This window comes from Brachyhypopomus gauderio, unplaced genomic scaffold (genome assembly GCF_052324685.1).
Source record: "Brachyhypopomus gauderio isolate BG-103 unplaced genomic scaffold, BGAUD_0.2 sc110, whole genome shotgun sequence".
NCBI classification, from domain to species: Eukaryota; Metazoa; Chordata; class Actinopteri; order Gymnotiformes; family Hypopomidae; genus Brachyhypopomus; species Brachyhypopomus gauderio.
The window spans coordinates 242,501-265,537 of record NW_027506931.1 but is presented as its reverse complement, the minus strand read 5'-3'; the positions used below and the strand labels follow the sequence as shown (position 1 = coordinate 265,537).

General features: G+C 42.5%; 2 protein-coding genes across 5 annotated transcripts in view; both read right to left on the bottom strand.

Moving 5' to 3' along the window:
• Positions 1 to 3,198: 3,198 nt before the first annotated feature.
• Positions 3,199 to 9,202, bottom strand: LOC143497408 (insulin-like). Its single transcript, XM_076993340.1, has 4 exons — positions 8,291 to 9,202; positions 5,875 to 6,141; positions 5,283 to 5,463; positions 3,199 to 3,907 (listed from the first exon to the last, which is right to left on the bottom strand). The coding sequence occupies exons 3-4, from the start codon at positions 5,458 to 5,460 to the stop codon at positions 3,762 to 3,764; spliced, it is 324 nt and encodes a 107-aa protein (XP_076849455.1). The 5' UTR covers positions 5,461 to 5,463; positions 5,875 to 6,141; positions 8,291 to 9,202; the 3' UTR covers positions 3,199 to 3,761.
• A 294-nt stretch (positions 9,203 to 9,496) lies between these two features.
• Positions 9,497 to 23,037, bottom strand: part of LOC143497406 (NACHT, LRR and PYD domains-containing protein 1b allele 3-like) — a 13,754-nt gene continuing 213 nt past the window's right edge. The window contains exons 1-16 of one of the 4 annotated variants that reach the window (XM_076993335.1): positions 22,978 to 23,037; positions 20,987 to 21,167; positions 20,497 to 20,588; positions 19,409 to 19,529; positions 18,224 to 18,277; positions 17,878 to 17,931; positions 17,652 to 17,705; positions 17,206 to 17,259; positions 16,983 to 17,036; positions 16,154 to 16,230; positions 12,789 to 13,006; positions 11,915 to 12,171; positions 11,436 to 11,546; positions 11,173 to 11,329; positions 10,288 to 10,326; positions 9,497 to 9,977 (exon numbers count right to left, since the gene is read on the bottom strand). The exon at positions 22,978 to 23,037 is cut by the window's right edge and continues 211 nt beyond it. In XM_076993335.1, the coding sequence (XP_076849450.1) occupies positions 9,706 to 9,977; positions 10,288 to 10,326; positions 11,173 to 11,329; positions 11,436 to 11,546; positions 11,915 to 12,171; positions 12,789 to 13,006; positions 16,154 to 16,230; positions 16,983 to 17,036; positions 17,206 to 17,259; positions 17,652 to 17,705; positions 17,878 to 17,931; positions 18,224 to 18,277; positions 19,409 to 19,528 (1,521 nt within the window). In that variant the 5' untranslated portion in view covers position 19,529; positions 20,497 to 20,588; positions 20,987 to 21,167; positions 22,978 to 23,037 and the 3' untranslated portion in view covers positions 9,497 to 9,705. Of the gene's footprint in view, positions 9,978 to 10,287; positions 10,327 to 11,172; positions 11,330 to 11,435; positions 11,547 to 11,914; positions 12,172 to 12,788; positions 13,007 to 16,153; positions 16,231 to 16,982; positions 17,037 to 17,205; positions 17,260 to 17,651; positions 17,706 to 17,877; positions 17,932 to 18,223; positions 18,278 to 19,408; positions 19,530 to 20,496; positions 20,589 to 20,986; positions 21,168 to 22,977 lie in introns of those variants that run through there. The other 3 variants (XM_076993336.1, XM_076993334.1, XM_076993337.1) reach the window with 3 other exon arrangements.

Genomic DNA, 23,037 nt, shown 5'->3' with positions numbered 1-23,037 from the left:
TTCATTTATTTGTTTATTTACCTATTTATTTATTGTCTGTCTTAATTTTGCTGCATGAATGTGATGGGCAGGGAGTGCGAAATAAAATGGAAGCGATCACGCCAAGTCTCAGGAGAAAAGGAGGGTTTAATGAAGAATGTGCGCAAACAAAAAACCTGTGACACGATCTGAATTAAGGATATAATGACCAGGTGCAGTGTTAATTTTGACAGCAATATTTGATTTAGTTTTTTTAAAATGACTAAAATGTCATTTTGTTTTAGTCATAATTTAGTCATTGGACATGTTTTTAGTTTAAAGCCTATCCGGACGGGATTAGTTTCTCAGGGGGACGTCTGTGAAAAATATTTCACCCTTGTACTCAGTGATAAAACTCTTGCATCCGGACAGCAATTGAAAAAACAGGAGGACCCGTGAGTTTTTGGCTTTCTCGGTCACATGACATCGCCTTGTCACGTGATAGCATGTGAAAACGCGCGCCCAACGTGTAACTACGGTGCGTGGCAGTGGACATATAGCTGTTTTATTAAACGCGAGGTGATGTCTGCATGTATAAACTCAGACATGTGGATCCGGACGGGACTAAAATTACCAGACGACCACGGAGTACAGCGAAAAACAGTAGGCAATTCCGCCTGTAATTTTCTCTGAGGACGTCTGAGAAAAACACAGACATGCTCGTTCCGGACGGGATTAAAATCACAGAGGACCCCCCGTAAAAGAGAAAATTACCCCAGGACCCCCTAAGAAACTAATCCCGTCCGGATAGGGCTTTAGTCTAGTTTTACTCAAAAAAATATCATTAGAATTTAGTCGACTAATTATCAAAATAATTTAGTTGACTAAAATATAAATGGTGTAATAGTCATTATATACACTTGCACAAAATATTTATTAACCAGTTACAGAATAGTATTGTTTGTATGTGCAATATGCACAAAAACTTTATTGACCTGAACTAATAGTTATTGAGCATAACAATAACAAAAGATTGATGACCAGTAAGCCCGCTCTACCTGAAAAACATATGGAGTTTGTTATGAACAATACATATTACATTCTACTTAAAACTGGGTGCTGTAAAAACTGCAATTCCATAGCCCGCATATGTCGTTTCATTTGTCGTATTTTTCCTGACATCATTGTCCCACATGGTTTACACACCGTCTTGTTTCAAAGGAGGAGTGTGTCCATATATCGCCTCTCATCATTCTTCCTGCTGACATTGTCGAGTAAACTTCAAGTTGAATTTCATGAGTGACCACAGTTGACAGGCTGGTATGGTCTTCCCGGGTTCTGTGCGATGTGAAGACGTTAGTTCTGATTGGATGGTTACCCGGTTTGTCCCGCCTTGCCGTGTACGCTAAAGTAGTTACGGTTGGATCTCTTCTTAACTTATCCCTACCTTTCACAAAACTAAATCAGGTCTGATTGGATGTCGTCGCTGGCCAATATTTTCGTCTCATTTTTATTCGTTGATGAAAATTTCCATTAATTTTGTTATCGTTTTTATCCCTTTCGTTTTTGTCATGAAAAACAGGTTCGTTGACGAAAACTATTACAAAAATTATCCGTCAATGAAATTTACACTGACCAGCAGTCAACTGGTACAGAGACAAGACATATATAGACAAACAACCCTCAGGTAAGACAGATCATAGGCCCCGGCCACCTGAGGGACGAACACAACGCAACAACAAAAAGACAACTGCTGCTGTGGATGGAGGCTACCAGTTGGGGGCCAGCTGTACCGTGACAGTCACCCCGACCAAGGCGCACTCCCCTCCAACGGCTGTGCAGCACACAGCGGCAGCACACAAAACATGAAGGGGCAGGAAGGCGGGGACAAGGCAGGGACACACCCCCTGCAGTCCAGGAGTTGAAACACAAAACACAAACGTATATTAGCTCACCTCCCTGGGTGGGAGACTGGACTGACTGGGCCATCAACAAGACAAAACCACGCCCCGGTCCGTCACAGGGCCCTCACGCCCTAACCGGCATTCGGCCGCTGAACCCCACGAGCTTGTGCGGATGAGAAGCTACGGCTCCCAGTTTCGTCTGTAGTGTGTGGGTGTACTCACACCATCACAAAAGTATGCAAAAGACCGGAGCCCTCAGGCCCCCACACATCCGGGGAGCCCTCACCCTCCAGGGGGGGCTCTTTAAGACCGGGCTCCTGTCACCCCATCACATAAGGGGGCTCCTGCCTACTTGGGAGATCTCACAAGGTCCAGGAGTGCCGCTATCCACCGCCAGGGAGAAGCACCTGCACATAACACACACACAGACACACACCAACACAAAACACATACGCGCACTTACCCTGATCCCCCTACCATGGGGGGGGGGTCTCCGTCTCAGCAGGGGGCTTCCTGCCTCCTCGCAGCACACCCCAGTCCTCCTCTCTATTTTGGGGGCTCCAAGCAGGCCCCCCATACAGTGAAAGGAAGGGGCACCCACCGGCTTAGGAGAACCCCCCATGTTCCTGGTCAGGGCCTCCCTCAGGAGTTGCGCCCTGCGTGCCACACTCCGTGGCACGGGACCACCACTGGTCAACCCCCAACACACATTCAAGGGGGAGGAGCATGTGTGGAATTACACAAAACAAGTCACACAACACGCTAGAACAAAACGAACACGCATGAGACAGTGCAAACAACAACGGACGGGAAACCTTCACGTGCTAACTCCACGTACGGTGACACGCCACACTGGCTAATGTCACATTTACACACAAATACACATCAAATGCACGCGAGCAGCGCACTCCAGTCCACACGTCCACATACAAACAACATTTATGCGCAGGCAAACTCTCGCTTGCTCCAGTCCTGTCGTCACATTTAACATACACATAGAAACAAACACTATCGACGGACGAGCATGAAGCGAGGGACGCGCAGTCTCATTAGAGAGGAGGATTACAGTGGTCACGGACTCTAGTCATTGTCGTGTTACATAAAGTGCACAAGACAAAAACATTTAAACGCGTTGTGATGAGCAGAGACCAACCCAGCTCACTCTCTAATGACACAAACAACATATTTACACATGCAGACAAACACTTACCACGAGACATTACCATGAACGAAGGAAAAAGTAAAGGAGACTGGCGGGTTCCGAAGGGTGGCTGGTCATTCTGTGAAGGGCAGGGAGTGCAAAATAGAATGGAAGCGATCACGCCAAGTCTCAGGGAAAAAGGAGGGTTTAATGAAGAAAGTGTGCAAACCAAAAACCCGTGACACGATCCGAATTAAGGATAAAATGACCAGCAGTCAACTGGTACAGAGGCAAGACATATATAGACAAACAAACGACCCTCAGGTGAAGCGGATCATAGGACCCGCCGCCCTGAGGGACGAACACAACACAACAACAACTGCTGCTGTGGATGGAGGCTAGGGGGCCCGCCGTACCGTGACAACGAACAGTGCCATGTTTTCGGTTTTCCCATATAAACACATAAGCTATATGCTGAAAGCCAAATAAGATATTTAACACAAAACAAAATAAAAGTAAAAAGACTAAATGTAGACCTATTAATTCATTTATCAACATTTTATTTTCTATGTAAAAAAGGACAAACAATCAAATCCAACCAATTCTGTTTGCACGGCAGCTCTGGGCTGATGGAGGTGATTGCAGGGGGCACAGTCGAGGGAGGCGTAGCTGGTGGTGCGATCAACGGAGGCGTAGCTGGAGGTGTGGTCAATGGAGGCGTAGCTGGTGGTGCGGTCGACGAAGGCGTAGCTGATTCTCTAGTTGCAGTAGTTCTGCAGGTCAAAGATGCTGCAGGGTTTGTGGCAGCACTGCTCCACGATGCCCCTCTTCACCAGCTCCTCGTGCTCTTTATACGGGAACTCGGCCATCTCGCCCTCCTGGCCAGCCTTGGAGGGGAGGAAACCTGCAGGACGTCATGACACTTCAGAGATGAAGCAGTCAAATCCGTATTTTCTGTCTCTTCCACAAATGGCTGTGAGTTCATTTGCTGTATTAGAATATTTCTGTTTTCTGTAAAATATGGCAAAACTGTATCAATACAAAACTAAGGAAAATCTCTAATGCAGGGGTGGCCAACCCGTCAGAGACCAAGAGCCACAGCAAAGAGTTACGCTTGAACATCATCCATCCCTTCCTCTCTCTCTCTCTCTCTCTCTCTCTCTCTCTCTCTCTCACACACACACACACACACACACACAAACACACAGCTGTGCTCAGATTTGTCACACACAAACAATGTGGGGGCAGTTATGGTCTGGTGGTTAGGGAACTGGTCTTGCGACCAAAGGGTCCTGGGTCGATTCCAAGGCCTGAGGCCATGACTGAGGTGTCCTTGAGTAAGGCACAAGGTCACCAGGTGCCGGGCTGGGGCTGCCAACTCTGTTAAAAACGTCTTCTTCTTGTTTTGCTGTGCATTTTTTCCCTGCCATTTTGAGAACAAACTTGACACAAATTGTTTATTGAAATGATCTTGTCCTGACTGGGTAGTGGTGTTTTCATTTCACGCACATGCGCGTTTGACCAAATTACCGGGGTGAACTCAAGCTAAGCGAATAGCACATTAAAAAAACATAAACACAAACTTCGATATAAACATAAGGCGTGATATAAACACAAACTTCGATATAAACATAAGGCGTGATATGAACACAAACTTCGATATAAACATAAGTCATGATATGCTTCAGGACTTTGGCACGGTTGGAAGAGGTGGGCGCACACTACGAGCTCTGTTATGTACGCAACTGTTGTTTTCTAGATAAAAAGTGGATAAACTCCGTTATCAACACTCATTACAATGCTACTCACCTGCAGTTACCTTTAGGAAGAAGAAAACAGACAGCAGCAGTAGTTTTGAAGCTCCCTCAGTCGTCTGCGGTGCCTTTGCTGCACCTCGTATGTGGTTTATTCCAAAACGTGTGACAGAAGACCACATCTCACCAACGAGACTCAAAGCAGTCACTTCATGCCGCTAGTCTCCCGTTTACCACTATGCCTCTTTTAGCATCTCGCTAGATTGTAAACAAACCGCGCACCACGAAGATGTAGCAGTCTGTCGCCCTCAAAACTGATGAAGTAACCGGGCCACGACACAACCGGGCCACGGCACAGATTGCTGGGGAGCCGCATGAAACCAGGCAAAGAGCCGCATGTGCCTCGCGAGCCGCAGGTTGGCCACTCCTGATCTAATGTATCATCACAAATGTGCATACGTACTTATTTCTCTTCTGAACATTCTTGCATCCATTCATTTGATATAGTTTCTGCATCTTCCTTACCCAGCAGTGAGTCCACTTCTCTCTTGCGGTTGTGAAAGAAGAAATTTTCGCCACAGACTAGATAGAGGGCGTCGACCAGGTGAGATCCGCACAGGTGTTGGAGGTCGGCAGGGTTGGCTTCTGCGGTGGACAATGCCAGCAGAAGAAGGAGAGCACCAGCCTGGATCCACGGGGCCATGATCTGAGCCAGAGGGGAGGAGGGGCATAGAAGGGTGGAAGGGGATGGAGGGTTTGAAGGGTGGAGGGGGATAGAGGGATGGAGGGGTTGGAGGGAGGGAACACCATGAGATTAGACCACACCATGGGGGTAAGAGAATGTTTTTCTCTGTAAAAATGATTCTTATTATCATTGTTCATTGTGTATATTTTATTACTGGAACTAATCTATTGTAAGAGATACATTTCATTCTTTTGAGAGCATTGTGGAAAGTTCAGAATAAAACCAATTTAAAAGTTTAAAACACAGGTAAATGATCTACAGTTCACCTACAGCTCAACTACAGCCTAGAACAGGTGCTGGATGGACTATGGTGGTTTGCATTTCTCTTACCTGTGGACAAGAACTGTGTGGAGATGCGAGGCACTGTCTTACCTGCGCTAGTAGACAGAGGAGTCGTGAAGAAGTGGTGAGAAGCTCTGAGAGGAGAGATGCTTGGGGACGAGTGGAGGTCCTCCTGCACCTTTAAACAGCCACAGCTAAGCGCCGTTTGCCCGTCTCAGCGGAAAAACTGGGGGTACTCCACTGCCGCTAAGTGGCTGTCCGATCACGCACGCCACATTAGACACGCTGGGTGTTTGTCCAAGCTAATTCACTTTTCCACCTGGAGTTACTCAAGACTCCAGAGCAGTCTTCATTTATCTGTGGAGCGGTGAACACGGATAAGCAGAGCAATTAGGGATTGATCTGAGATCAGTTTGGCACAAATGTTTATAAAACGGACAGAATGGAACTTAACCTTAATTATTCTGACTGTAGATCAGGCGAGAATATAAAGCACTGTGTTAAAAGATGCTGATTTGCACACTATGTGATGCTGAGGGCAGCAGTAGGTGACAGATGGTGGCAGTAATCTGTAAACATCCTTCACTCTTAAACACTCCCATTTACGTGTGAGGTTACAGATGCTGAGTGTGTCATTGTGATTCCTGCATGTGTGAATGGTTGTTGGCCAAAGCTATTAGTGTGAATGGCTGTAAACTCACACTATCAGAGCATGTAAGAAAGCTGACAGAGTGAAGGAATATTAAATGTATACTATTGCAATACTGTATATAAATGTAAATGTAAATTTATTTCTATAGCACTTTTTTGAGCCCTTGCTCCAAAGTTCTTTAGCACTCTAAAAATAAATGTAAAAAATAAAGAAGAAATAAAATATACAAGACAATCAAAAAAAATAGGAAAGTTTTACATAAAATGCATAACATATACAAACATAAAATAAATTAAATAAGTAAGTAACAAAATTAAGAAAAACTAAGTAAAACCCCCACACTACAAAAGTTAATTATGGATTGTTTCAAAGGCCTGGTATACTGTTACTTTCTTATTGTGTGGTGAAATTTAATTTGGTTCATAAACCATATTTTGCAAACTCAACAATATATTGCTTAGCTACATAACCATTTTTGTTACCATGTTGCGTTCTGGTGTTTTTACACTGACCCCATCTATATGTTCTCTGGTTTCTTCTATACTGACTAGTTTCTTTCTGAAGTGTACACAGGATGCAAAAGCAATTCCTGATTCACCACAAAACATGTTCCTCCATGCTATACTGCTAGATAATTATATACAGTATTTTGCTAGATACTGTGTGCTATTCTGGTCTGTGATATTCTAAAATGTTGTATTAACATTATATTTTATTCATTGTACATGTACATGACAGTACATTTAGTTAATACCATATACTAGTGGATAGAAGTATGCTTTAAGCTTCAAACTACCGTAATTAAAGACACTTATAAATATGTGACAACATCACATATGGGGCCCCCTGCTGGCCGCCTCCACAGTGGCAGTATTTCATGTTGTCCTGTTGTTGAGTTGGTGTTTGTTCCTCAGGTGGGCTTACTACAATCCCCCAAACCTGAGGGTCATTTGTCTGTCTATATATGTCTTATCTACCAGTTGACTGCTGGTCATTATATCCTTCATTTGGATTGTGTCACAGGTGCACATTATCGATTAAATCCTCCTTTTCCCCTGAGACTGGCGTGATTGCTTCCTTTTTCGTTTGCAGTCCTCGCCCGTCACAATCAACTGGTGGACTGATTTGGACTGTCGGGGCAGTGCTAGTAGTAGCTGGAGGGCTGAGCTATACGTGACACACATACAATAAGAATAATATAATTGCATATAATACCAGAGTTGTATAATCCAGGTTCAGAAAGTAAAAGTCCTCACCAGGATTTTGCTCAAGCTTGCTAGATTTTCTAATTAGTGGAATCCAGGTAAAATTAGTGGAATCAACACAATCCAGGAAGCCTGAGCAAAATCCTGGTGAGGACTTTTACTTTCTGAACCTGGATTATACAACTCTGATTAATACTACAAGTAAATGTTAGGCTTAAATATTTGCCGTGATACTGCCACATCTCTAGAATCCATAATCCTCATCTCTGCTTTTAATATATTTTTAATACATTTTTTAAATTTTAATCATGCCAGCTGTGCTGCACGACAAGCCCTGTCAGCAGCATGCACCTGACACCATCTGTAGACGGATCACAGACGTCCTAACTGATAGGAAGCAACACATGAAGCTGGCAAAACAAGTCTCAGACTCCCAGACCACCAGCACAGGTTCCCCACAAGGCCGTGTCCTCCCACCCCTACTCTGTATACTAACAGCTGTGCTTCCAATCACAAGTAAATCAAAATCCTGAAATTTGCTGATGGCACCACTCTCATGAGGCTAATCTGTGTGGCTAAAGCAACATGGAGTTCAGTGCTTTAAGGTCAATAGAAATGGTTGTTGACTTCAGAAAGTTCTCAACCTCACCTGTCCCATCACTCTGGGTGAATGTGGAATATTTTCACTTTGGGCACCATCACCTCCAATGATCTCAGGTAGGAGCAGAACATCTGCTACTTCACCAAGAAGGCACAACAAACGATGTACTTCCTGCAGAGGTTGAAGAAGTTCAACCTACGAAAGCTGCTCATGGTACACTGAGATCATCGAGTCCATACTCACCTCTTCAATCTGGTACACGGCTACTGCCAAGCACAAGGGCAGACTACAACATATCATCTGCTCTGCTGAGAGGGTGAGAAGCTGAAATTCCTCCTCTGGGACTTGCTTCCAGATCACTGCTTACCTTAAAACCTTGAGCATGACATCTTGAGAATACTCCTCTCTGGCATGAAGCTGAGGTCTGTATTAAAACCTCTCGCTACAAGCTGAGTTTGAGGCCTACTGCAGAGCCTTATCAACAAGATCTGAGTTCCTCACTGATATGAACTGTGACTATATTGCACATCTTAAATCAATTACTATTATATTATCTATCCTACTACCACTACTAACCATTTTGACCAACACTCACTACATTTTTACCTATTGTGTTCTACTTGTCTTTATTCTGATTGACACACACAAATTTCACAGTTAAATTCCATGTGTGTGCAACTGTACTTTCAACATAAATATGATGCTTGATATTGACAAAAATTACTGCTTGATTTTATTTAAACATAAATAAAAGCAAGCAGTAATGGCCATAACAGTATTTTATTGTTTTGATATACTGTGTCACGGTGAGGCGGTCCCCTACCGGCCGCCTGTCCATAGCGGCTGTTGTTGTTGTTGTTGTTTGGTGACGTCATGTGCGTCCCTCAGGTGGGCGGAGCCCGTGATCCGTCTCACCTGAGGGTCGTTTGTTTGCCTATATATGTCTTGTCTTTGTACCAGTTGACCGCTGGTCATTATATCCTTAATTTGGAGATAGTGCACGGGTTTTAGGTTTGCACACTTTCTATTAAACCATCCTTTTTCCCTGAGACTTGGCGTGATCGCTTCCTTTTTGTTGCTCACACCGCCCGTCACATACTGTATGTTAATTTGATATATTGTATGTTATGGGATGGACTTGTGACTACATAGATAATGTGTAAATTTGTATATTCAAAAATGAAATAAAACCACTTAAAAAAACATAAAAGCATTTATTATTGGAATGTAGGTTATAGAAGTGGGAGTTTTTAGAGTGTTACATTTCTTTTTTTAATAATATTTCTTTATTATAAATGTATGTATACTTGAAAAAATTGTTACTACAAAAAGCTGTCTGCTTTCCCAGTATACGTTTTCAAATGTATTACAAAATGCAATGATTATTAATAGTAGCATGTAGTCCATCAGAATACCTGCTTGGTTGCAAAGATATGACATTAGGTCCCAAAAGGTTAAAGCTTCTAACTATTGCTGGGTCCAGACTCCAGGTCATCCACCAAGTACGGTTCCTTCTCCTTAAGGATTTTATAGAATTCTTTTTTCACAGTTCTGCCTCCTGCATTAAGAGCTTTGTCTAAGATCCTCATTTGACTCTGAGATGTTTTTGTAGTTTGTATATCACTGTATGTTCCACCAGTAATCATCCCTTTGCGTTTAAGGCGGTCTGCTATTTCCATTACTGAATTGACTCGATCAATCAGTTCATCCATGTGTTTATCCACAAAGTCAACCTCTGAAATTCAAAGACCCAAGTAAAATTCATGAAAGTTGAGCTGAGAGAGTGTAGTTACATCATATTTTAAAGACATACTCAAACCCCATTAACCAACACCATACTGCCCTGACAACTAAATGTTGCTAACTTAAATACATGGACTCAACTTATTGCTCAGACTGTTGTCTCCAAATACTGACAAACATAATCTGAAAATAAATGCTACTCGGAACAGAAGACTGGGCTACACAAAGACTAGACTGTGACAGTCTTTCACTTTGAGACTTTGGTCTATTTTCAAGTAATTTATTAACAAATGTTATCACACCTGGTACCATTTTGAGTGATGTTGCCTCTGCGCTCTGACCTGAGGTGACACAAATAGGCATCTTAGTGAGTAGTCCCCAGGGTGGATCTCACCTGCTAGCAGGCTCTTCCATGGATGTTGCTGTTGCCAAGGGCAAGCCCTAGCAACTGCATCATCCTGGAACGAGCCTGCACTTGTGCACTTTGAAGTGTGCACATCTTGTTTCTCGGCCCTGAGAAATTGTCCCCCACCCTCAGGACTATTGACACAACTACTGCAACAAATGCAATATCATATTAATGTGGCATACAAATGGGGTTATTATGTATGACGAATAGTTTCAAATGTGCAATATCTGAATATACATCATGTTATGTACACTCTGTGTGTAACTTAAGCACTCTTTTTATATTTAAGTATTTAAACTTCTAATATTGTTCTACCTAATGCTGCCAGTATCATCATCACTGAGTTACAGAACAAATCTCATTGTTTAACCATAATGCCAATACAGACTCTCTTATCTACACATACACCAAAACAGTAGTGAACGTTTGGTTTAATTCATATTTCTAATTCAGATTTGGGTAAACCTGCTTTATGTTTGTAGCCCAAGATAAGAGTGCTCCTTACTGCAGTTTAACAGTTTACAGTTTAACTACAGTGGCAAAACTTTAAACACATACAAAGTTTAAAACTAGTTTTTTAAACATTTATATTATGTACACCTGGTAAAAGTATTGTTGAACTGGAACTAATGAAAACAGTGAAGTGTTTAACTGAGGGTTAACTGAGGGATGGTAATGATGTCCAGGGATTTAACATCGTGAGTCACTGGAGTACAAATTGGAGAATGTGCTGCATCACTTTTTCAGAGAAACACATTGTAAAAGAACTTGCACTTACATGTCTTATCCATTTGTTCTGTCAGAAAGATCTGATGTGGCTCCCACACCTCCATTCCATCTTCATCCAAGACACTCACTGTAACATCCTCATCCTCACAGAACACCACAAACGTGGGGTGATAGTTGGGGCCATAGGTACGCTGAAACAGGGCAACCTTCAAAAGGACATTAGCATTTGAAGAGAAGATGACGTGAAAACATGCCACCATTGTAGAACTTTCTAGAGACCTGTTTGGTCAGATTGCTCAGGCTGTAGTTTACCTTTGGCTGGGGCGTATAAGGGTCACAGGATGCCGTGTATTTTCTACCAGGTCTCAGTTCACATGTGGAGCTTGTTTCAAAATACGTGTAGCTTTTAAGCTTTTTCTCCACCTGCATAACAAGTATGAATAAATTTACCATTGAGGTACATAAAGGGGCCTGTTATTATAAGGCACTAAAACTGATTACCATGGTTACTTCAAAGTGAACTCACTGACTCCAACTGAAGAATTTAATTAAATGAATGAAAACAAAACGAAATATAAATGTGCAATAACTAAAAATATGCCAATGCAACATTCAATGACAAAAGGCGTAAATAAGGCACAACAGAGTAACATAGCTTTGATCCAAATCAAACACACAGGAATGTGCAACAAAACCACAAACACCACATTCACCACAACTGTCGTATGAAGGAGGCTGTTGGTGGCAGCCAACCTTAATACACAGTGATGACCTTAATACACAGTGATTACCTCCTCTACTGGGACGTTTTCTGGCAACAAGTGGATGAGCAATTTATTCCTGATTTTTTGGCCATTCATTTCTTTATAGAAGAGCAACACTTGAGCACTGATGGGTCTGGAGTAGAAGATCAGGTTTATCAGGGGGCCAAAGAGGGAGAGACCCTGGACTCTAATAATCACATGTGTGTCTGTCACTTTCAGTGGCTTTAAGATCTCTATATTATCATCAGTGAAATGTGCCACAGCCAGTTCAACTTGATTGTCTTCTGTAAACATAAAGAAAACATTATGGTGCATGTACAGGTAGTATGAAGCTACTGCTGAAAATTCAGAAATTATTTTCAAAATTATTATTTCCTTTTAGAATGTTTCAACTTTAATGCACATGAACACTAAACCTATCTATATAGGGTAAAATGATGGTGCTTTTTTAGTGTCACCAGAACCTGAACCTGAAATCATTATTACTTGTAAAAACAAGTCTGTAAAATCCATTCAGGTATGCAAAAGTTGAAGTAAAAATTCAGGTTCAGGTCGAAATTCAGGTTCGGGTCAAAATTCAGGTTCGCATTTAGCATTCTCGACCCGAATTTCAACCTGAACCTGAATTTCGACCCAAACCTGAATTTTTACTTCAATTTTTGCATACCTGAATGGATATTACTTGTTTTTTGAAGTAATATTGACTTCAGGTTCAGGTTCTGGTGACACTAAAAAGTTCCATATAAAATACACAGTATTGTTTAGACCTAAAGAAATGGGAAAAATCCATTTAGTAAAATTCAGCTGAACATAGAGCTCCAGCAATGTTCTTAAAGACAAGCACATGTTGAGCACAGGAGGATGTATGTTAATGATAATGGACCATAAATTGACTTTTTACCATAAGATGTCTCACAGTGTGGGAGGTGCAGATGGCTGACTGAACCTTCAAAGCAGTCTATTTTGTACAGGGGTCCTGCAGGCTGCATGTGTCCTAACCCGTCCATGAGACGCGTGTCCCAGGAGACGATTCTGTACAGCACCTCCCCTTTATCCTCCATCTCAAACACGAGGTTGGTGATTTTACACTGGAACACACCAGCGTGAGGGCACTGGAACCTGCAGGGCAGAAGACCCAGATCACAAAATCATATTGGATATAGCATAATGTCTCTGCTGAGACACCATTAGGCGTTCCACCTAATGGTGTTCCACACTGACAGTGTAAAGGTATGATGCACGTCTGCAAGTGTTTGTGGGAGTTGATGGGATTAGTGTGAAAGAAAGGAATTATCCAAAAGGAATGGTGCAGAGCAGGGGCAATCCTCACACCAAAAGAGAAAGACGCAGCAAGAATAGAACAGTTTGGACTGCAAGTGAGGTGCAATGCTGTGATGATGAAGTAGTTTCTGCTGACACCATCTTGGTTGTATATAATAGGCTTATTAGGTAAATCTGTATCAAATCAAGCACCATCGACTGCTTGAGAGAGGTCACAAGCCCATGTGAATTTCCTCTGAAGTTTGAAGTTCCTTCCCCACCTATATGTGCAAGTTGTCGATGCAAGATTAGGATCCCACATATTAGCACAATATGCCATGCATATGGATCAGAGAAACATGAGTATGAGAGAGAGGGGTCTCGATATTTAGACTGGATAGAGACAGGAAGAGGGCCCACCAGACAAGAGGGTGCACACCTTTGACCTTCAGACTTGGGCTCCTTTTACTTAAATCATATGTAACCTAGACATTTCATATTTCTTCTCTGTCCAGCTCACTCCTATCTGCATAGCAATAACTTTCAAATACTGGTCACCCAGTTGATCTGGGAGGCACGTGAAGGTAAAGGAGATCTGGCTGTCCTCTGGCTTGACCTCGCCAACGCTTATGGGTCCATTCCATACAAGTTAGTGGAAGCATTGTTTGAACGGCACCATGTTCCAGGCAAGATCAGGGACCTCATTCTGGACTATTACAGCTGCTTCAGTCTGAGAGTCACCTCTGGATCAATAACATCTACATATCACCGGCTTGAGGAGGGCATTATTACCGGATGCACCATTTCAATGATATTATTTGCCTTGGCCATGAATATGGTGGTGAAGTCAGCTGAGGTGGAGTGCAGAGGCCCAATCACCAATTCCGGCATTCGGCAGCCCCCTATCAGAGCATTTATGGACGATCTGACAGTGACTACAACATCAGTCCCGGGCTGTAGATGGATCCTGAAAGGCCTTGAGTGACTCATCAGTTGGGCACGAATGGACTTCAAGCCAGCCAAGTCGAGGTCCCTGGTTGTCAGGAAGGGGAAGGTCACAGACAAGTTCCACTTCTCAATAGGAGGCGTCCGGATCCCATCTGTGAGGGAGAAGTTGGTCAAGAGCTTGGGGAAGATCTACGACTTCACTATGAAGGACACCCCAGCACTCCAATCAACAACAGAGGAGTTGGGAACCTGGCTGTCAGTGGCAGATAAGTCAGGGCTTCCAGGCAAGTTCAAAGCTTGGATCTATCAATATGGAATCTTGCCACGACTCCTCTGGCCAATGCTGGTCTATGAAGTGCCAATGACCATCGTCGAGCACTTTGAGAGAAAGGTCAGCTGTTTCCTCCGGAAGTGGTTAGGCCTACCACAAAGCCTCAGCAGCACTGCCTTGTACGGGAAGAACAACAAGCTAAAACTGCCCCTCAGTACCCTGACGGAGGAGTTTATGGTTACCCAAGCAAGAGAAGTGCTGTTGTATAGAGACTCCAGTGATAAAGTCTCCTCAGCAGGCATAGAAGTGAGAATTGGCAGAAAGTGGAAGGCCCATGAGGCAGTCAGCCAGGCTGAGGCACGGCTGCAACACAGCATGCTGGTGGGAACAGTGGCATCCGGTCGTGCAGGCCTCGGGAGCTACCCAAGACCCCACTACGACAAGACCCAAGGACAAGAAAGGCGACAGCTGATCCTGGAAGAGGTCTGAGCAGGGGTGGAGGAAGCCCAATGTAGTAGGACAGTAGGGATGCAGCAGCAGGGAGCATGGACACGGTGGGAAGAGGCAGTGGATCGAAAGATCTCGTGGTCAGAGCTATGGAGATCAGAGCCACACAGAATCAAGTTCCTCATCCAGTCGGTGTATGACGTACTCCCAACTCCATCCAATCTCTTCCGCTGGGGTCTGGCAGAGACTCTGTGCCCTTCCTGCCGGAAAACAGATCGCTGGCGCACATTCTGAGCTGCTGTCCGTGGGCACTTGGAGATGGTCATTACCACTGGCACCACCACCAAGTGTTGCAGGTCATCGCCGAGGTCATGAGCACAGGGATTTCCAACACCAGCAACCAACAGGGCAGGCCATCGCCTTTGTTAGGGCTGGGGAGAAGCCAGCACCAGAATTGAGCAGAGGGGCTACTGGCAACCGCTCGGGACTGGCAGATGATGGTCGACCTAGGAAGACAGCTCCAATTCCCAGGAAACATAGCGGTGAGCACACTCAGGCCAGACATAGTATTAGTGTCTGAAACAACGAGGCAGGTGGTCCTGCTGGAGCTGACTGTCCCCTGGGAAGATGGTTGTGGATCAAGCGGGGGGGGGGGGGGGGGGGGGGGGGGGGGGGGGGGGTGGATCTGTGAGCTACACAAGCTACTTATGGCGCATTTCCACACGGGCCTGCTTGGTGCGGTACGGTTCAATTCGCGACGGTTTGTTAGTGTTTCCATTACAAGTTTGCCGATACCTTCAGGTACTTTTTTCGTACCTACTCGCTCGAGGTTCTAATCATTCCAAAACGGAAAACTTCTGTGACGTGGGGGAACAGCATGACACTGATTGGCCAGGGAGTGTTGTCACAGGTTGCGTCACAGGATGCGTCACAGGAGAGCGACTCCTCCGCTATCGCCATCTCGTCCATTGTTGTACGGTGTTGTGGTCGCATACAAATGATGTCACGACACTACAACCCGCGCGCCAACAGTGACTCCACCCACATTGTGGTGGTCCACCATTGTAATGGAAACACAACGCGACCGTACCGCTCCGTTGCAAATCGATCCGTATCAAACTGGACCGCGCCAAGCAGGCCCGTGTGGAAATGCGCCATTAGACACAAGCCGGGGCCTGATGAACCCTGGCTGGGTCACCTGGGCAGGGGTGTCTGTTGTGAGACCCAAAACACCCAATGAACCCAAGATACAACACTGATGTGTGGAAGTTGCACTTAGAGTGTTTGTAATACATAATGAGTGGTGTGAAAGTGAAAACTGCAATAAACAAATATACTACCTGTATGTAGGTGTACTCCCATCTTCTAAAAGGTTTTCAACCATTTCAGGAATGAAAACTTCACTTTCTCCTGAGGCCTGTTAAAGTGAATAACAGTTGATGAAAAACTGCGCTGGACTGTGTATTTCCATTTGCTAAAATTAAAGTGCTTGTCTGTGAAGGATAAAACTGTCAGAAACCTGAGTGTTACTATATTAAGAATGCTTATGTAGGGTCTTGGACTTATGTACTGATTAGGTTTAATTGTGAGAGTATTTGAAACTTATTTCTATGCAGATAGGAGTGAGCTGGACAGAGAAGAAATATGAAATGTCTAGGTTATATATGATTTAAGTAAAAGGAGCCCTAGTCAGAAGGTCAAAGGTGCACCCTTTGGTCAGGTGGGCCCTCTTCCTATCTCTGTCCAGTCTAAATATTGAGACTCCTCTCATACTCATGTTTCTCTGATCCATATACATGGCATACTATGCTAATATGTGGGATCCTAATCTAGCATAGACAACTTGCACATATAGGTGGGGAAGGAACTTCAAACTTCAGAGGAAATTCACATTGGCTTGTGACCTCTCTCAAGCAGTCGATGGTGCTTGATTTGATACAGATCTACTATGTAATAAGCCTATTATATACAACCAAGATGGTGTCAGCAGAAACTACTTCATCATCACAGTACTGCACCTCACTTGCAGTTCAAACTGTTCTATTCTTGCTGCGTCTTTCTCTTTTGGTGTGAGGATTGCCCCTGCTCTGCACCATTCCTTTGGGATAATTCCTTTCTTTCACACTAATCCCATCAACCCCCACAAACACTTGCAGGCGTGCATCATACCTGTACACAGTCAGTGTGGAACCCCATTAGGCCTCCGTGCAGGGACATTCTGACCTGGTGATATTTTGAAGAGTTCATTTGGAAAACAACAATGAACATGATCAATGAAATTAAAGGTTTTCACTACAGGGCCAGTCTGTTTTTGTGTGTGTGTTGTTATGCTTCTAAGTGTGTGCATATATGTGTGTGTGTGTGTTAGCATTATCCACTCAATCAGACATACCTTTACATTGCCAGTGTAGAACCACATTAGACTTCCCTGTAGAGGCAGTCTGTTCTGGTGAAGTGTTTAGTAGAAAAAAACAAGAAATCTGATCAATGAAATTAATGGTTTTAACTTTTGGAACATGTCTAATGTAGCCTGGTGTCATGGTCAGCCCCTTACACCTCCATCTGTGTGTGTGTGTGTGTGTGTGTGTGTGTGTGTGTGTGTGTGTGTGTGTGTGTGCGTGTGTGCGAGTGTGTTCATGTCTCTTAGCTGTGTGTGTGTGTGTGTGTGTGTGTGTGTGTGTGTGTGTGTGTGTGTGTGTGTGTGTGTGTGTGTGTGTGTGTGTGCGTGTGCGATTGTGTTCATGTCTCTTAGCTGTGTGTGTGTGTGTGTGTGTGTGTTCATGTCTTTTAGCTGTGTGTTTGAACGCGTGTTAGCATTATCTATTGCATCAGACATACCTTTACATTGCCAGTGTGGAACCACATTACGCTTCCGTGTAGAGGCAGACTTATCTGGTGACATTGTGAAGAGTTAGTAGAAAAAACAAGAAATGTTATCAATGAAATGAATGGTCTTCACTATGGGGCCAGTCTTTTGCAACCTGGTGTTACGGTCCATCCCAACTTCTATCTCAGGGTTGTCCGTTTGAGTGTGTGTTAGCATTATCCACTGCATCAGGCATACCTTAACATTGCCAGTGTAGAACCCCATTAGGCTGCCATGCAGAAACACTCTGTTCTGGTGATATTTTGAAGAGTTCATTAAAAAAGAAAAAAAAAGAAAAACAAGAAATCTTATCAATGAACTGAATGGTTTTCACTATAGGGCCGGTCTACTGTAGCCTGGTGTCATGGTCCGCCCCTGTCACCCTGTCAGGTTGTCCATTTGTGTTATAGTGTTCATGTGTTTGTTAGTGTGTGTGTGTGTGTGTGTGTGTGTGTGTGTGTGTGTGTGTGTGTGTGTGTGTGTGTGTGTGTGTGTGTGTGTGTGTGTATGTGTGTGTTAGCATTATCCATTGAATCAGACATACCTTTACATTGCCAGTGTAGGAACACATTAGGTTTCCATGTAGAGGCAGACTTATCTGGTGATATTGTGAAGAGTTTAGTAGAAAAAAAACAAGAAATCTGATCAATGAAAACAATGGTTTTAACTTTTGGGACAGGTCTATTGCAGCCTGGTATCACGGTCAGCCCCTGTATATGTATAGCGTCCACATATTCAAGTGTGCACGTCTTTGTCACGTTCATCGTCCATCTTTGCAGACCAGTCCCAAACTGTTGAGTGTTGCGCGTTTTAAAATTAACGTCTGTGTGTTGAACAATTCAGCATCCCGCCTCGCCAGCATTACACTTAAGGGCACTTAAGCACATAATTGAAGCCTTTTTCAGGGCTAGTCTTCAATTAAAGGCCCACAGTAATTAAGAAAGCTTGACAAATTCCATTAATCAAGACCTGGCTTGGAGCATTTTCAGTACTTTTATTTTGTCAGCTGTAGTTGCAATTTGAGGACTGCTGAGCTATTTGGTCAGACTTTTGTTGTTGTTGTTGTTGTTGTTAAGGGGTTGGGTTACTCAAAGGCCGAATATTAGGAGTGACCCTAGAGATCCTACGGAACTTCTATAGGTCTACTACAGAAAGTAAAATATTGAAAATATAAGCTTCGTGTGGAAATTTGAGTAGTTCTGGCCAGAAAGGCCTCCACAGAGTCATGACAGATCACATGTATTCACAAAGGTAAATCTATCATTCCAGATATATGTATATCAACTCAAGAACAAATCTGCATAAAGGTTTTAATCCAAGTATAATCCAAATATATTGAAATCTTTGTATTCAAATTAGCTATTGATTAGAACACTTATATCCCAACAGGGATGGATCATTTACATCAGTGTAGTAAACTATGTGATTACCATCAGTATAGCCTGGGAAAGGACTGGAATATTAGTGCTCTACAATAAACCATCTTGGGCAAGGAAAAAGATTTCCTCCATTAGTGAATTGCACACTTGAATTCTAGTATATTTTTCATACTTTCAAATGGCTGAACTACAAAAATGAAAAAATCCATCAAAACATTTGGAAGAAATTGGATTTTAACATAATGAGCATAATGATAACTTAAAATTGTGTGCATCACACCACAAGCATTTTTTTTCAAATACATCGTTCTCTGCACAGTGTTCATGAGGAGGTGCCTGTCAGACATTACCTGGTCAGCGTGTGGTATGTTGGCACTTGCGGACATCATGTGTGAGGGGTGTGTGTTGGCGTTTAGGAGACATTCTTTGATGAAGAGACGGTTAATGGGACTCCTTTGGAAGGGAAGCATGCTAGAAGAAGGTAACAATATACATCTTTCTTACAGCAGCCTTGAGCAAAGATGATACCAAAGATGGTGGGCAATTAAATTTCCCCAAGGGGCCACATGAGAAACTGGAGTCGTTTTAGAGGGCCAGACTAATATACTTAATTCTGCACTATACAAATATACTGTATACACTACACATGCAATATCTAAAAAACCACACTGAATCAAACATTACAATGAAAATGGACAATTAAATCACTAATTAATTAACTTAACTGTTCACTTTTGGAAGTACTTTTTTCTGTTTAAAACGAAAACTAGCACCACATCGGCCACAAAGCTGCAGCTCCTCCGTCATCTCAAAGTTTTTCCTTCCTCCACATATAAAAGATCAGTAACTGGATTGAAGGGGGGGGCGCTCCCTCTAGTGGTGGCTGGTGGTGTAGTCCGCGAGCCAACCCTTACGCTGGACTGTATCAAAGCTCTCATCCAGATCCAAGACTAAAAAAGTAAATATCTGCTTTGTTTTGAAGATGAATGTCCAAATTCCCCTCGATCTGTTTTGTTGCGGTTCGCCTGATGAGGGACACATTTACATATGCTTTCTGTTTCGGTCTAGTTCTTGTATTTGAGTGTTTACTCTTTCAATAGCAATTCAGATTGTAATGCTTAAACACATCTAACTTTTATTCACAACCTAAGCACACAGCTTTACATTTCACTTCAGTAAATGAATATTTAGAAATCCATTCCTTGTTAAAAATTGCCTTTTGTATCAATCATTCTTTTGTATTGTTAGCTGACATAGAGCTAAGAATTCAAATTTCCAAACGGTAATACCTTTACGTCACTACGTTGAGTTTTTTTCAGTTTCTATAGCAAAAGATAAACTTGTAATATCACTACTGTTACTTTTCTTTCTTGCAGTGATTTATTAAGTCATACAACATCAGAAGCAACTGAATTTAAGTTATTTTTATAGCTCTTACATGTGCAGTGCCAGAGTAATGTGCTGATGTTGAGCACGTGTCTGTTGATGTCCAATAGTCAGAACTCCAGTTGACTTCAGTCATTTCCACCTCTATATGAAATGCAAAAGCAAACAAAATAAAGAAATGTTACTAATTTATTTCCCAGAGACAGATCATTACATTGACACCTTTTGGAACAGTCATGAAAATTTTGAATTGGCCATGTTAAATGTTTATGTAGGTATAAGTCTCCTGTTAGAGACTTGGCTATATTAAATGTATATTAATATAGGTATACATTATCTGTTATGAAGGGCTAATCTAGATGTGTGATGGATGTGTGTGTAGCCTCATGAACACCACACTTAAATTTTTACACTATGACCCAGCCAAACACACACAAATCAAACTCCATCACCCAGACAGCTCCAACCCATGGAGGTTTAGGAGTGTGTCTATGGCTAATTTTTGATCATTCTTCCAGAAGCGCACTTGTGAGGTCACATACTGGTGTTGGATGAGAAAGCCTGGCTCTCAGTCTCCACTATAATTCATCCCAAAGATGTTCCATCAGGTTGAGGTCAGGACTCTGTGCAGGCCAGTCAAGTTCATCCACACCAGACTCTGCCATCCATGTCTTTACGGACCTTGCTTTGTGCACTGGTGCTGACACTTATCTATCACCAGATCTGAATTGAAAGGATTATTCTATACACGTTTGTACAGAGAAATTAGGCCCTTGGTCATCACCAGTATAAGTTTGTTTAGACTCTAGTGTACATTATTTCATAAATTTGGGTGACCAAACGTCCGTATTACCCGGGACATGTCCGTATTTCACATCCTGTCCCAGGCATCCTGGGTTTTTTTTTTAAGTGAGGAAATGTCCTGGTTTTTAAATGACCTTCATTGGACTATCGTTTTTTATTGGAGTTTCTGTTGTTGACTTTTACTGAAAAGCATTCTTAATACCAACTGTAAATATCATGTTATTGTAGGGTTGCGTGGGCCAATGATAAGTGAGTGCATGCCACAGTATATGTGCCGAACCCCCCTCCTCCGCCCCCCCTCCAAGGTGTCCAATTGAATTCAATTCCAATTGAAGCTTTACCTTGACGCTCAACTAACTTGCTTGTCTCTAATCACTTAAAAGGATTCCACCTACAGACATTACAAACAAAGAAAAACATAAAACTCCCAAAGTGTTTCATACTGAGAGAGCGAGAAAGAGGTCAAACTATATAGCTCCAATCTCTTGCTTTGTTCTTCGTCCCTCTCATTTTTACCTTAAAAAAAAAACTTTTCTACCCTAGAGGGCGTGGCCTAATGTCCTGCTTTATTCTTATGGCGCAAATCAAATGCCTTTTTAGACTTTTAGTCCATGAAATTAAAAATCATATTTATCTTATTAATGATCTTGTAACATTTTTAATGTAAAATAATTTAAACTTAAATAGACTACATTTAGGCTCCTACAGGCATATTGTTGTTATATATAACAATTCCACTACCAGGTAAGAGAAGTAGCCCATGGCTATCACAGCTGCAGGTTTGAGCTGATTCTACTGTTTTAGTTCTTTATAAATCCAAATTAAGGTCATTGTATCTGTAAATGTAAATGTATAATGTATAAATGTAAATGTAAATTTACATTTACATTTTTTTTATTTTGTATCTCTAATGTGGTTTAAATGCCCATTTCATACAAATACAGTATGGAAATAAATTTCTCTGAATTTTCCTTTAATACCAAAACAACTCCAATCCCACAAATGACGTCTTATACATGTAGTAAAGTTAATCTTTGTTTCGGGTGTGCTTGTTTGCGATGAGCAAAAATATACCGTAATACTGTGCATATAGGAAGCTGAGAGCAGCTTCCTGGGGTTGCACAGTAAGGACCTAAGCACAATGTTTCTCTGTCGTTTCTATATGTTACCGACCACCCTCTCCATCCCGAGCATTAAGTGTCTCCCTGTTTTCTATCTATCTTTTTCGGTATTTTGTGATGTTGTCCGAATTCTAAGTGGTTGTCCGAAAGAATGTACAACCCTGCTCCACTGTTACGTGAAAAGGGTAGGCTACCACAACGCACAAGGACATAACACAACTGAAACCATGAACTGATGTCATCGTCATACGGAAGACTTAGGTAGACTACGGTCTGGATTTGTGATAACGTAGTTTTATTTCGGACCATATAAAATGCTTGGACAAATATAGTTTGTGTACACTGTTCCCAAAACTTACCAAAAATGTGCTTCGCTACTGAAAGCTAAAGTGATCTTACCACCTCGTTACTATGAAGCGTAAAGTATTCACCGTGATAGCGACACTACTGCCCGACATTATAATTATGTTACAGAAGTAAAAGACATACTAAAACTTAGTAGTAGTTTGGACATTTTAAAGCATTCCTATAAAAAAACAAACTAGAAAAATCCTGTATTTATTGTAAATAAACAAAACAAGGAAGTATAAATGGGTTTTCGTTCTTACCAGTGTTCCTGAAGACACGGAAATGTAATACACGCCCAAACACACTTTATCTCCGTCGTC

Bases quoted from the DNA above. Each gene is read 5' to 3' on its own strand.
- LOC143497408 (XM_076993340.1), bottom strand. From the start codon at position 5,460: ATGGCCCCGTGGATCCAGGCTGGTGCTCTCCTTCTTCTGCTGGCATTG. The intron at 3,908-5,282 runs GTAAGGAAGATG...GACGTCCTGCAG, and splicing joins AGAAGTGGACTCACTGCTGG to GTTTCCTCCCCTCCAAGGCT.